The following is a 13,370-nucleotide window of genomic DNA, read 5'->3' on the forward strand; positions in this document are numbered from 1 at the left end:
CTACTCCAGGCTGGAGTAGGAGAGCTCTGAGATTTGGTTTTAGGCAAATTTCAGACCTGGACTGTGAAGTAGTGACGTGAACAGCTGTATTCTACAAACAGAGCAACAGAATAATTGCCGTTGGAAGTACCTCTGAAGGTCATCTGGACACTCCAGCTGCTCAAGGGGGCAAACTTAGATCAGTTTACTCATCCAGTCAGATACATCTAATGATGGAGATCCCACAACTCCTTTATCCCCTGTTTTAGTACTTGTTTTAGTACTTTTAGTGTTTATTATAAATAAATTAATTAATATCTTCATACCTAGCTGGAGCTTCTTGTGTTGCAACCAGTGCCCTTTGTCTTTTACCCTATTGTTGTGCACCTTCAGGAATAGTCTTTCTTACATCATTCCATCACATGGAAATTTATACATATTACTAATGTCTACCTGAACCTTCTCTTCTCCAGGCTGAACAGCTCCAGCTTTCTCAGTTTCTCCACGTATGACAGGTGCTTCAAGCTCTCAACCACCTTTGTGGCCCTTCTTTGGTCTTACTCCAGTATGCCCATGTCTCGTACTGGGCAGCCCAGCACTGGACCCAGTAGTCTAGATGTGTCACACCAGAACTGAGCAGAGGGAAGGATCACCTCCTTCAGCCTGCTGGCCATGCATCCCACGAGGTTGTTGGCTTTCTTTGCCATGAGGCTCCATGATTGGATCATGGTGAACTTGTCCCCCAGGAGCTTTCCCACAAAGCTTGTTCCCATCCAGAGCATACCCGGCCTGTCCTGCTGTGTTTATTGTGTCACACTGAGAGTCAGGCCAAAACATAAGGCACAGATCTACACAGAGGTCATTTGTTTCTTGTTACTGTTTGCACACCTGTATGTAGCTTTTGAGATAAAATTGCCTTATGAACAGGTGAACTGTGTCATCTTGTCTTGACCTTTGCAAACCCATAATGTGCTTGCATCATAAACAGCTAGAAAGAGTGATCAGATCAACCTCTGTGCTACCTTAAGTGGCCACATCTAAGAAGATCCTTGACAAAGCCCTGCAGCATGCTTCTCCACCTTTTGATTCCTCATTTCTCTGCTACTAAATACCCTGCTACTTCTTCCTAATTTCAGGTAGTCCTCTTGGGCAGACTTTGATGAGGATTTGAATTTAACTATGTCTCCATAATAATCTTCACACAAAGCTTGGCAAAGTAAACCCAAAGATACACACTAACTGTAATTGCATTTGCCAAGGACCTTTATGTTTACTTCTTTCTGAAAGACCATATTGCTACTCCTACTTTCCTGCTTTCTCAGGCGGTTTCACATGCAGTAACATTTGCAGTGTTAATTTCTATATTTATAGACACAGATACATGCATAAAAACCGGAATGTGGACACAGAGAGGTGCTATTCAGCAAAAGTGTTTCTCCATTGCACAAGAACAGCAATGGATTTCCTTTCTTTTTCCATCTGTAGCAGCTCCATCTTTTCCCACCCATCTCCACCAGTACAAAGTTCAACCCTCAGCAGTCTGTTAGATGTTTTCCAAGGTGTCTGCTGTAAGCAGCTTTTTTCTTCTGAATTTTGCATAGTCAATCGGTTTTGCTGTCAGAGATCATCAGTCTGGCTCCTGAGCTACCAGCCTGGCTGATTCCAGACTCTTTTCATGCTCCTTGCCTTCCCCTTCCTGATGAGAACTAAACAGGATGTTTCACAGTAGATGGGCACCACTTTTCTCAGCTCTATCAGTGCTCTGTATCAGCAAGATCAAGCCTTGCTGCTCACCCAGGGCTGTGTTTGCCTTTAAACACAGAGGTGAAACTGCTGTGCAGCATCTGGCGCATATTTAATGGTTCATCGTACACAGCTGAATTGATACATGATAATAAAAATCATGTACATTGTACTTTGTGATGTTAAAAATTAAACACGGATGTAAAGCTGTCACATAGCAAAGTGTTAGTATCATTTATCTTGTAAAAATTACAATATAATTTAATAAAAGCTAACAATACTTAGTAACAACCATGGTAGGGAAGAAGCTACAGTGTCTTGGACACAGTTCATAGCTGCCTAACTCAGTTTTCCAGTGTGTTGTTTGACATCACTGATCCCCTAGCTGAAAGCTACCGTGTATGTGTAGGCAATGAAAACCAAATCTCTTTGATGTGTAAAATGGAGGAGGCTGTCACAGAATAATGCTGATAATGATTATTATTATTGCCATCAAAATAAAAGTAAATAAATGAGTGGAGAAAAAGTACAAAGCTGACATATTCTACTCCTTGGTCTGCTCTTCATATTTTGCCACAGGAGTGCTAAACCCAAAAAACATAATGCTTGACTGCTGAATTTCTCTGAAACAATCAAGCTGTAAATTTTGCTGCTTTTTAAAAAGGTGTTTTTTCTCATCGTAACTTCCAGTGTGTCTGCTAACTGGAGCTAGCAACTGGCATTTTTGCAAATGATATTTAGATCACCGGCATAATTAATTTGAGATAATAATAAATTAAAACATAATACTTTAATAAATTGCAACATAATGCTTACAAGAAGGCAGAAATTAACGAAGCACGTTAATTAATTAGAGTATTAGCTCAGTCATTCCTCCACAATTTATTCTGTTTTTCATGAACTCAGCAGCACACTGACACAGAGAATCACTGGCACACCACAGGTAAGTATGGACTTGCATCTTCTCTCAGTCTCCAGGTTTCCTCTGTATCTTTTTCCATTACCATGAACAAAATGCAGGCTTAGTTCTCCTTACCTAAAACCACAGGAGCAAACCATTAGCCAAAGAATTTGATATGTGCACAGCACATGGTAATTCAGGCTGGTAGCAGTATTGTTGGACTTAATGCTCCTTCGGGGGCATCGTAGCAGTATCTCTTCTTAGTCCCAGGGGAGTTGGCAGATTCATAAAATGCTTTTTCCTCATCATTCCTTTCTCTCCATGTGTTTGTGGTTTTTTTCTTCCCTAGAGATCTATGGAGTTGCTTCTAAGCAACACTCTAGTATCAATGCAAACTGATAGCTCTTCTCCATGAGGGAACTAGCTGCTGGCACTGCCACCAGCATCTTCCTCACCCCCACAGAGCCAGGAGGGGCTTTCTGCATAGGCTCATTTTCTGTAAGGCAGCTGTGATTTTGCACACAATAATAGTCCTGCGCTGCACAGTAATAAAACCACATTTTGTCACTGCATCACACAACTGATGAGGGTTAGACTAGAGATATGAGCTGTTTCAGTCACTGAAAGAACAAATAGGTGGCAGAAGACAAAAGATGAATACAAATGTTTCGGGGAATTTCTAGTGACCTTCTTTTTGTACCGTTTCTCTCTTTGCTCAGCTCCATTTTCCCTACAAGTCTTTATTTCCCATTTAGCTCACTCAGGAGTAGTCTCTGAATGCAAGCGGCTTCAGCAGCACCGGAAAGTGGCCAGCCATGCTCAGGGCACTGATGAATGCCCTTTGAGCCACCACTCCAGGTTTCCTTCCCCAGCAGCTACCCATCCACACAGGGCTCTGTGCTGCCTTCTGGTCGTGGGCTCAGGGGCTGTGTGGGATGCACCCTTCCCCTCAGCTGCGCATGGGGCAGGTATGCTCAGTGCTGTGCTGGCTCAGCGCCTGCCTTCACAGCAGAGAAAGAAATACCAGTTTGTAAGGAGCCACTTGTGCTTTGTTTGATGCCTCCTTTAACATCCTCTCTGCTGCTTGTCAGCTGTTAATATCCCACCCTTTCCACAACAGCAGTGCCCTTTCACGAGCGCTAGCTGTTAAAATTAAGCTTGTTTCTCAATTGCTTTTTTATGGCTTTGTAAAAGATTTATCCTTACTTCAGATATTGTATAAAATCCCATTTCAGTTTTGGTTTATATCATCGCCATTTCTGCCACAGTATTTCAGGTCAGGTCTCAATCTCCCATCTTTAACAAGTCTTTGCACTTTTTATATTGTGTTAGAGAGACTTCATTTTATTGCAGGTGTTCTTTTTCTTAAGGCACCGGATTGTGACACAATAGCAAAGAGGAAAACCTTTGTTAGAGTCCCATTGGTAATGCACAGCTATCATCCTTTGAAGAGATTTAACTGAAAATAAGTCCTTTTCACTCCAGTCGTACTGACCTCCATCTTCTGGAAATCATAACAAGGGACATTTCCTGCTACAGAAGTTAAACATTCTTTTAAAATGAGTTATATGCAATATCCATTTCATAGTAGTGGAGAACAGAGGATGACTTGGGTTCTGATTTCTCTGTTCAGGTGCTGATGTAAGTCTGGAAATGGTTTTATCAAAGTCAGTTTTATCATTCAATGGCAAAGAAGTCACCATTCCTGGGAAAGAAAAAAAAAAAAAGAAAAGAATCAAAGCAGACACTGGTAGCTCTTCTTTTCGATAGTGGAATAGTTTCTGAATTTCCTAAGCCAGGCTATTGTTCAGCTAAATGGAAAGAACAGTATTGTATGATAAAGTCAGAAAGTTCAGAGTTGTGTCTAAAGCCTAAGCTGGATTCAGATCTCCCTGGCCCTGCTTGTACCACACTTTAAAGTCAGGGGTATAATTCTAGTTACTTTTGATTACCACTGGAATCACTGAAAATCAGAATAAGGATAAGGTATTTTCTTAATTACAGTATGGTAGATCAGCAACGAAAAATTCTCACAATGTCCTGTTCTTTTCTGTTTCCTATAGATAAATGCATTTGGTAAAGTGAATAGAGCCCAAGGCTGAATGTTTTCCCCCCCAAAGTTCACCTTTCTGAGGACATTCAGATACAGAATGGTATTTGGAAAAAAATGCTGCACTGGAGTCCAAAACAACCTTGATAGTCTAATGGCCTTGATATTTCACTTTCTTTGATTCTATCCTGTTGCATTTACTGAAATGAAATATTCACTAATAGCGTGACTGTCGAGTAATACATGGAGTGGTTCTTGTTTTTCCTGTTAATGGCAGTTTCAGAAGCAGATTTTATTTTCTTATTCATTCTTCTTCAAAAGAGAGTTGATTATTCAATAATTTCTTCAGCCATTGAACTGCAATGTGCAAATCAACATACAGTGAAGCATCCTGCTTTCCCCCGCTCTCTCATCTTTCCCCAAAGAAGTCACACATCAGTTCAACTTTCCCAACACCTTCTGCCCAAAATCTCTCCGAGCAAGCTGAGGTCACCTTAAAATCATGTAACAAAATGGTGCAATATCTGTGTGTAGTGTTTAAAGAGAAGTCAGAGTGGGAGTACAGAGCAAAAACATATGTTTAGAAGCTGTGAATGAAGAAGTCCAGCATCAGGAGGAGGAATGGTTCTAATCCCACTCGCTCTGGTTGCCAGCACTAGTTTTGAATCAGAACATCCTGAAATAATGAAAAGGACAGTGACACATGGAGAAGGTCTTCCCTGACCTGCCATTGCCCCGACCTACTACATCATCTGTTTCATGGTGTGTAACTGCTTCTGTGACTGGCAAAGCCCGTCTTTGATGCCTAGCCCTGTCTCAGATTTGGCAACTGCCCAGGGTGAGAGCCAAGCTAGACCCCTGGTTCCCTAAGGAGAGCCACCATGGGTGCCTGAGGCAGTGTCAGCCTCTCCTCAGGGCCTCCCTTTTGAAATGAAAACAGTTTTCACTGTTTAACCTTGTGCTGTACACCTGCCACCTGTTCCATGGGTGGGCTTGTTCAGCCTGGAGAAATGAAGGCTTCAGGGAGACCTAATTACAGCCTACCAATACTTGAAGGGGTCCTACAGGAAAGGGGGAGCAGGACTCTTCATCAGAGAGTGTAGTGATAAGACAAGGAGTAATGTCCTCAAGCTGAAAGAGGACAGGTTTAGATTAGACATTAGGAAGAAATTCTTCCCTGTGAGGGTGGTGAGGCCCTGGCACAGGCTGCCCAGAGAAGCTGTGGCTGCCCCCTCCCTGGCAGTGTTCAAGGCCAGGCTAGATGGGGCTTTGGGCAACTTGATCTAATGGAGGGTGTCCCTGCCCACGGCAGGGTGTTGGAACTGGATGATCCTTGAGGTCCCTTCCAACACAAAGCATTCTACAATTCTAAGCTTAGAGCCAGCCTAAGGGAGTGGGGCCCGCAAGCACACAGAGCATCCTACTTGGTAGCACGAATGTGCTCTTTTGAAGTGAATCTCCTGGTTGCAGCCATTTCTGTGCTGCATTTCACATCAAGGGCAGACTCTAAATACATGAATTGGAGTTTTCATCTCTGTTAAAGCTTTAGTCACTGCTAAGCAGCTAAAGAATAGAGAAGAAAAGTGTGAGAGTTTGCATTCCAGACTGAGTAGCTGTCAGGAACTCCCTTTTATAAGGGAGTTGTAAGACTTAAGTTCATTGCCTCAATTTATCTCAATGCAGAAGCACAGTATAGTGAAAGGTTGTTCTTCAGGTAGGAAGAATTCACATCCTATTTTATAGACCATAAACTGCAGCTTTGAGTATTTGAGAAAGATCACTCTATATATATTTTGAATATTCAGAAGTATAAGATGCTCAAAAGTGCCATTTCACTGAACAAGCACTATTTTGCTAAATCATGAGCAATTCCTGGTTTATAAACTGTGTGTAGTAAGTGACCACAAACATCTTCAATTTCAAAATCAGAATTGTAGCCAATCTAGGTGGAAATACAAGCCGTGTCACATCATTTCTCTTCTCTGTCTGCATGACCAGCATTCCTAGGGTGAAATTTGTATCAGTTAACATTAGGGATATAAAACGTAGGTGTCTACATCAGAGTTCATCATCATCAACTCTTTTTCTAGCCAGTGCAGAAAAATATGCACTTTCAGGGCACAAGCTGTCTAATTAATCTTAGACATGTGCTTTAGGATAAGATGAATCATTTCCTCGAAGTGCCTGATCTTCCGCTGACTGTAAAGGAAATTAAGACAACTAGATGATACATAAATGCATACCTTTATTACTCACCCTAAGAAACAAGTTTTGAGTGAATATACTGGAAAATTCGAATGTATGTTTCAAAAATACTCTGTGTTGTTCACATTACATCAGGAAGGTTGTAGAGAGGTGGGCGATGGTCTCTTCAGCCAGGTGACAGGACATAGGACAAGGGGAAATGGCATGAAGCTGTGCCAGGGCAGGTTTAGATTGGATATTAGAAAAAAACTTTTTACTGAAAGAGTTGTCAGGGCCTGGAACAGGCTGCCCAGGGAGGTGGTTGAGTCACCTTCCCTGGATGTGTTCAACAAAAGGGTAGATGAGGTACTTAGGGATATGGTTTAGCATAGGATGGGAATGGCTGGACTCGATGATCTTCAAAGGTCTCTTCCAATCTTGTGATTCTTGTGAAATCCAGGAATTCCAAAATCATTTCTGTATGCGTTTGCTAGGAGCAACCACAGAAGCAAATTTAGTTGATTGTTTGCAGTATGTACTCATTTTGACTGTGACAGCTATAGACATGTATCTAATGTACCTCAGTGGCTGCAGCTTAATCATGTGCTTTAGTTAACTGATGTGTCCTAATGATTTTCACAGTTTGTGTTATGAAACCAAACCAAGGAACAGATCACTAAGCCAAAGCTACTTCATATTCCAGTATTTCAGAGGGAGCTGTAGTGATTTGCCCAAACTGAGAATCTGATTATCATATCACATACATCTTAAATCACATCAATCCGTTTACATTCAAACCGATACAGTAGTTATTCCAAGATGTGAGTTTTTAATCTATATCAGTTTCCCTATAATGGGGAGGCAAACATATTTTCAATTCCATGTATTGCTGAAAGAGTACAGACGTAGAATCTTTATTGAATGGTCACATCCCTCATTGAAGCCATTGAACTCTTCCGTTGTGCCAACAGGGGTTTGAACCCATTGTACATTGGCAAAGATATCTTGACAGCATCCTCCCCGTGTGTTGGGTTGGTGAAAGGGAAAAGTGTGATTCTCCTGCTGCTGCCCCCAGTAAAATGCTAGCAATGGTATTTAATCACCAATCTTAATGAGAGTTTGACTGAGTCCAAAACAACCAATTCATTTATATGAAGAGTAACAATCTGGTCATGGCTTGAGGAGGGGTGGATGTCTTTTGGGGGTTTTTTTTAAGCTCAGTTTTTACTTTTTAAATATGATCATTTTAGTTGCAGACTATAAATGTGAAATAGAGGTTGGGAAACAAGAATAATGAAAGGATATCAGACAAATTGCTTATTAACTTTATTAATTTAAAATTAGGAAACTAAACCAGTTCTGACAAGATGCTTATGCCACATCATTTTGATTTTCCATTCCACTCCGCTGTAGAAGCGAATTGACTTACTGAAGCAACAGAGCTGGGAATCAGACATTTCCAAGTCTTAGTCCAGATCCTGGATCCTTGAGTATCTTTGGCCAAATTATTTAGCCCTTCAGATACTTGTCTCTTATCTCCAAATCGTGATATTAATTATTTTTTGCTGCTCTGGAAGAAGGAGCTCCATGATTTTGTTTGTTCTGTCTTTTGCACATGAAGTACAATTCATGAAGGCAGGAAGTCTCCAGCTTTTCAGGACAGGGCCCAGATCTAAAATTTCAAAGCACAAAAGGAGGCAGTTCTGTATTACATACTGAGTAACTTGCACCACATCAAAAACTTTTGCCTGTATAGGAGGGAAACTAAAATGATTTGTGGACATGAGTATATGAGGAGAAAAAATAATTTCCATATTTGAGCTGAAAAATGGCTAATATATTAGACTTGTGAATGGAAAACTATCAAAAATAGGACTTTAAAGGACTCTTACTGGTAATAAATGCAATCTGCATATTGCAGGTATTACTGTTAGTTTAGTAAACAACTTTAATCTGCAATGAAATTATTAACCCCATTTTTTTCTACTGACAAAATATTTTCTATTAATTTTTTACTTTCAGTACATTTAATAAGAGGCATTCCATCATAGCAAAGGCAATAATATTGATGCAAGATGTGGGCTGACAGTTTTTGTCTAAACTCTTGTTGATTTTGCCGTATCAGGACTGTAGCAGCTGCCCGTCATGGTTGATCCCTTTTTACATCACTTGATGTTATATTTTGGTTTAATACTCAAGGGCAGCCTTGCTGCCCATTCTTGCGTTGTCCTTGCCAAAGTCTTTAGTGTATTACTAAAATCTGAATAATACTCGTAGTACTTGATGACCTCAAGGGCAAACAGCTTTGTACCTGAGACATGAAAACCCAGTTTGATTCATAAATTCTGCACTTATTTAAGATGAAAAAGTGCATTGGCAAGTAGGATTTCTAGCTAATGCATGACCTCTTTCTCAATTTGTATCCCATAGATAATTGTATTATTTGATAAAAAAAGTATACGACAGTAACATTTTCAATCAAATGGAAGACACTCAGATCACCAGTTCATTACTTTACTCACTTTCATTTTAACTTCTCACCATGATTAAGCACCTGGAAGGTTATAGCTGTCTTATTAGAGAAGGACTCTCAACATTATATTACTGATGTTATATAATTCAGCATTTATATCTATCTGTCTATGAGAGCACTCTTCTAGAGAAAACAATATGACATTGGGATTTTTGTTTTCTTACTTCTCTCCCACAGATTGTGAGCGTGGGAAAGCATGTTAAAGGATACCATTATATTGTTGCCAACCTGGTAAGTTACTTTTCTAGTATTATACCCCTGCTCCATAAGTGAAACACTCAGTTTTGCTTTGAAGTTAGAGCATTTCACACAGCATTTGCCATTTGTCACTGATATGTGGTTGCGCATAATACATTCTTTATGGTGCGTAAAATAACTGGTTTTGTTGTTACAGTCATCTAGACCAGAAGGGCACAATGTTACCCTCTTAAATTTTATTAAAACCAATGTAGCATAAAGGACTTCTAAGTGTATCTTGTGGCTGCATTAGAATTTACAGAACTACACTATGGTTTTTGACTCATCTTTTAAATATTACTAAGATAACAGTTCTTGAGGTATGTTTTTCTACATTCTCCAGGGAACATTCATTTCCCTGTAAGATCACCCAGTTCCAGTCAAATTACTAGTTCACTATTTTGACTGTAAGTGTAAACTGCACATTCACAGAGATAATGTTCAGAGGAGGTCAGGGAAAGAGTAAATGCAACATTTTATTATTAAAATAACCCATTCTTTAAGCTGAAATACCTGCCTAGCCAAGCACAGTGAATGTAGGACAGACTCTAATGCATACTTTAAATAGTTTTCTTTTTACTCTGCCTCAAGGACTTTGAGTTAGTGTGAAGTATTTTATTGTGCTTTGCCATACCTCTACCTTAAGACAACTTCAGATTATTTTTAAGTCCTCAGGCATTTTAAATGAGTCATGTCTATTCTTTTAGGGCTTACAAGTTAGATTTTTAGCATTATAAATTTATAGTTCCCCAAGTAACTTTTCCCATGCAAAATACTCACTGTAAACAAGGATCTGGATGTTGCAGAGAACTGCTAGTGGGATATACAGCAGAGAGACGCATCTCCTCATGTACTTCCATGGAAGCATACATTGCTATTTACTGGCTGTTCAGTAATGTGGGTAGTATGACTTCCTGTTGTCTCACCTTTTATATTTACTGTCAGTATCCTTTAGGACAGGAATCAAATCTGTCTTTAAAAGAGATTTTTTTTTCCCGGGGTTATTGGGTCAGTACCCCACAATTACTTTTTTTTCCTAGATCTTTCTTAAGGTGAGTGTGATAATACACTTCTGTTTGCACCAATCAGTGCTGATCAGATGAATTTAATAAAATAAAAATAAGACACCTCTGAGGTAGCATTAAACACAGTAGCTGGGAAAGGAGCAGAAAGATTAAAGGTTGCCTCTTATCTTACCTTAGCAGTTTTCATTATCCAGTTTCCTAAAGTTCGGTTATGTCTCTAAAGGCAAATTTTACAAAAGAATTTGTCTTTATATGTCCTGAACAGATTAGCCTGAGAAACAAGTAAGGCAGGAAGTATATGTTCTTTATTTTTTCTGTCAGTGTTGGAGTCACTCTAGACTTCCACTGTATAGCAGGTCTGAGAGCTACTACTATCATATTGCACAAAAGTGTGATTCTGAGGAAAGGTTTTCCTTGCACTGACAATGAGATCCTTGTGGACTCTCGAATGTCTATTACGTTATCTCATTATCTCAGACACTTTCAGCCTAAACAATGAATCCTGGAATAAATGTATTTACCAAATAGTGTTGCTCATTTTGAAAACATTCAGAGAAACAGGGATATATTGGTTAAAGCACTAGTACAGTGCTCGTTCAAATCTGCCAACTTTGATGGAAATTGGATCAAAGCTTTAATATTCTGCAGGCACTCTTCAGTTGATTCGCCAACGGCATTTCTTCAAAAACTGTCTGCCATTCCCACAATGTGTTGCTTAGCTGTCAAGAGCACCCTAGCAATAATGTGAGAAATTTATTTTTTGGTTTTGTTTCATTCTTTATTACACAAATGGAAATTATCAAGAACGGTTCAACATTATTCTCTGATTTTAAGTTTTGGCTTGTAAGGGAGACCTGCTGCTGTATACTTTTAGTGCTGCCTTGCTGACATAGAACAGATTGGACCCACAGGGTACAAGGGCAAACAAAATCTTAAATTGATTTTCTAGGGATTCAAAGATATTTCTCTGGAGAGATTTATGCATGGGGGAGCCAATGTGACTGGATTTCAGCTAGTGGATTTCAGTACCCCGATGGTAACTAAGCTGATGCAACGCTGGAAGAAGCTGGACCAGAGAGAATATCCAGGATCTGAGACCCCACCAAAGGTACTAGTTGATCTGAAGTACTAGCAAAGATATCACTTCAGTGTTCTAATTTCTAATTAATATTGTTGAATACATGAATGAAGATCATAATATTTAGGCAGAGAAGGCGGACGTTGGTCTTACTATTACTAGCAGCTAATTATGCCTGTCCTGATTGTATGATAGAAACACAAACTGCAACACATTTCACTGATGTACTTTGATGTACTTTGCCACTTGTTCTCTTGCTTCACCCCTTTAATGACAGGAATTAAAGGTCAAATGCTTAACTGACAACTTAATTTCAACCAATTTTGCATGAATTAGGCTAATTATCTAGATTTACTTAGAGTGCAGAGCTTTCCTGACAGCTGAATATTTCTGTATATGAGATGTAACCACAATTGTAAATTTACTACCCTTAGATTTTCATTTGGAGTTCCCTGTGGAATTCCTATCTACCTCAAAACCTGGTGTAGTAATCACTTTCAGGTATCATCTTACAGTGAAATTACATCCCAGCATTCCTCTATCTTAATCCCTCACAGATGGATAACAAAATATTTCTCTCACCTATAATTTTCTTGGCAGGCAAATCACAGCATAGCTATAAATATGACTTCTCAAAATAGATAGTTCTTTTATTATACATACTAACACATATCAGACCTAGTTGTGACTGGGCTCCTTTGTGCTGGGCACAGTGCAAAGATAAGGAATCAGCTGGCCTTTGGCTGGGAGCTTTTTAGCTTGGCAAAGTCTATGGAAAATATCAACATGAATAATACAAAGCATAACTACATAATTCCTTGGATATTCAAGAAATTAATGTTCTGGGGAAAAAAATAAACAACAATACAACAAAACAAAAAAGCAAACCAAAACAAGGATTCTGTGGTCTGTGGAGTGCAGACATTTGCAGGTGCTGGAGATAGGAATAATTTAACCTATAGGACTCCTTGTCCTTGCCACATGAACAGGATTGTGCTGCCTCCTTCTGAGAAGTCAACATGATTAATCGGAACCCCACATAATTCATCTATGGATGAAGAAAATTTGAGATTATAAAGATAAACCAAGTCCCAAAGAGCTTGTAATAAAAAAGACAAAGGAAGCGAATTAGGCTTGAATTAGTGAATTTAAATTTTGAAAGTGAGAGGGCATATCAATAGCAGTCCTGGGCATGTGAACAGCTTCTCCTGGTGCAGTATGTTCATCAGAAGACCCTACTGAGAAAATGTCCCTTTGTTTTTGTGGCTCCAGGCTAACATCTGTTGAAGACTTGCTTTTCATGTTTCTCATGTTCTCAACCTAAAGCAGTTACAGTAGAAATGCAAACCATTCAGTGCCCTATGTCATTCAGGGAGCCAACATAGCTTTTCTAGTCATTTCAATCATTTCCAGCTCTTGATCATTCTTAACAATTCCAGTAGCCTGGATGTGTGCTCATTAGCCATGCAGTTGTATTTCCCCAGTGAGTTACTCTTTCTTTCTTCCCTTTTGAATAAGTTTGGTTCCCTAATATATATATGACAATTAGAAAAAAAGTTTTAATATCTCCAGTTTAATTTTTTGCTTTTAATAATTCTTCAGAGACAGATTTCACTACCCTTAAGAAGTACAACTTTAAA

The 13,370-nt window shown here is 39.4% G+C and overlaps 1 protein-coding gene across 3 annotated transcripts in view; it reads left to right on the top strand.

The window, feature by feature from the left end:
* GRIA4 (glutamate ionotropic receptor AMPA type subunit 4) overlaps positions 1-13,370 on the top strand; it is a gene marked incomplete at both ends in the record, with an annotated part of 229,645 nt that overhangs the window by 138,311 nt on the left and 77,964 nt on the right. For all 3 annotated transcript variants that reach the window (XM_084274676.1, XM_084274675.1, XM_084274677.1), the window contains 2 exons: positions 9,568-9,621; positions 11,602-11,760. In XM_084274676.1, coding sequence (XP_084130802.1) covers positions 9,568-9,621; positions 11,602-11,760 — 213 coding nt within the window. The remainder of the gene's footprint in view (positions 1-9,567; positions 9,622-11,601; positions 11,761-13,370) is intronic.

The sequence above is a fragment of the Gallinula chloropus genome (assembly GCF_964237585.1).
Source record: "Gallinula chloropus genome assembly, chromosome: 1".
NCBI classification, from domain to species: domain Eukaryota; kingdom Metazoa; phylum Chordata; class Aves; order Gruiformes; family Rallidae; genus Gallinula; species Gallinula chloropus.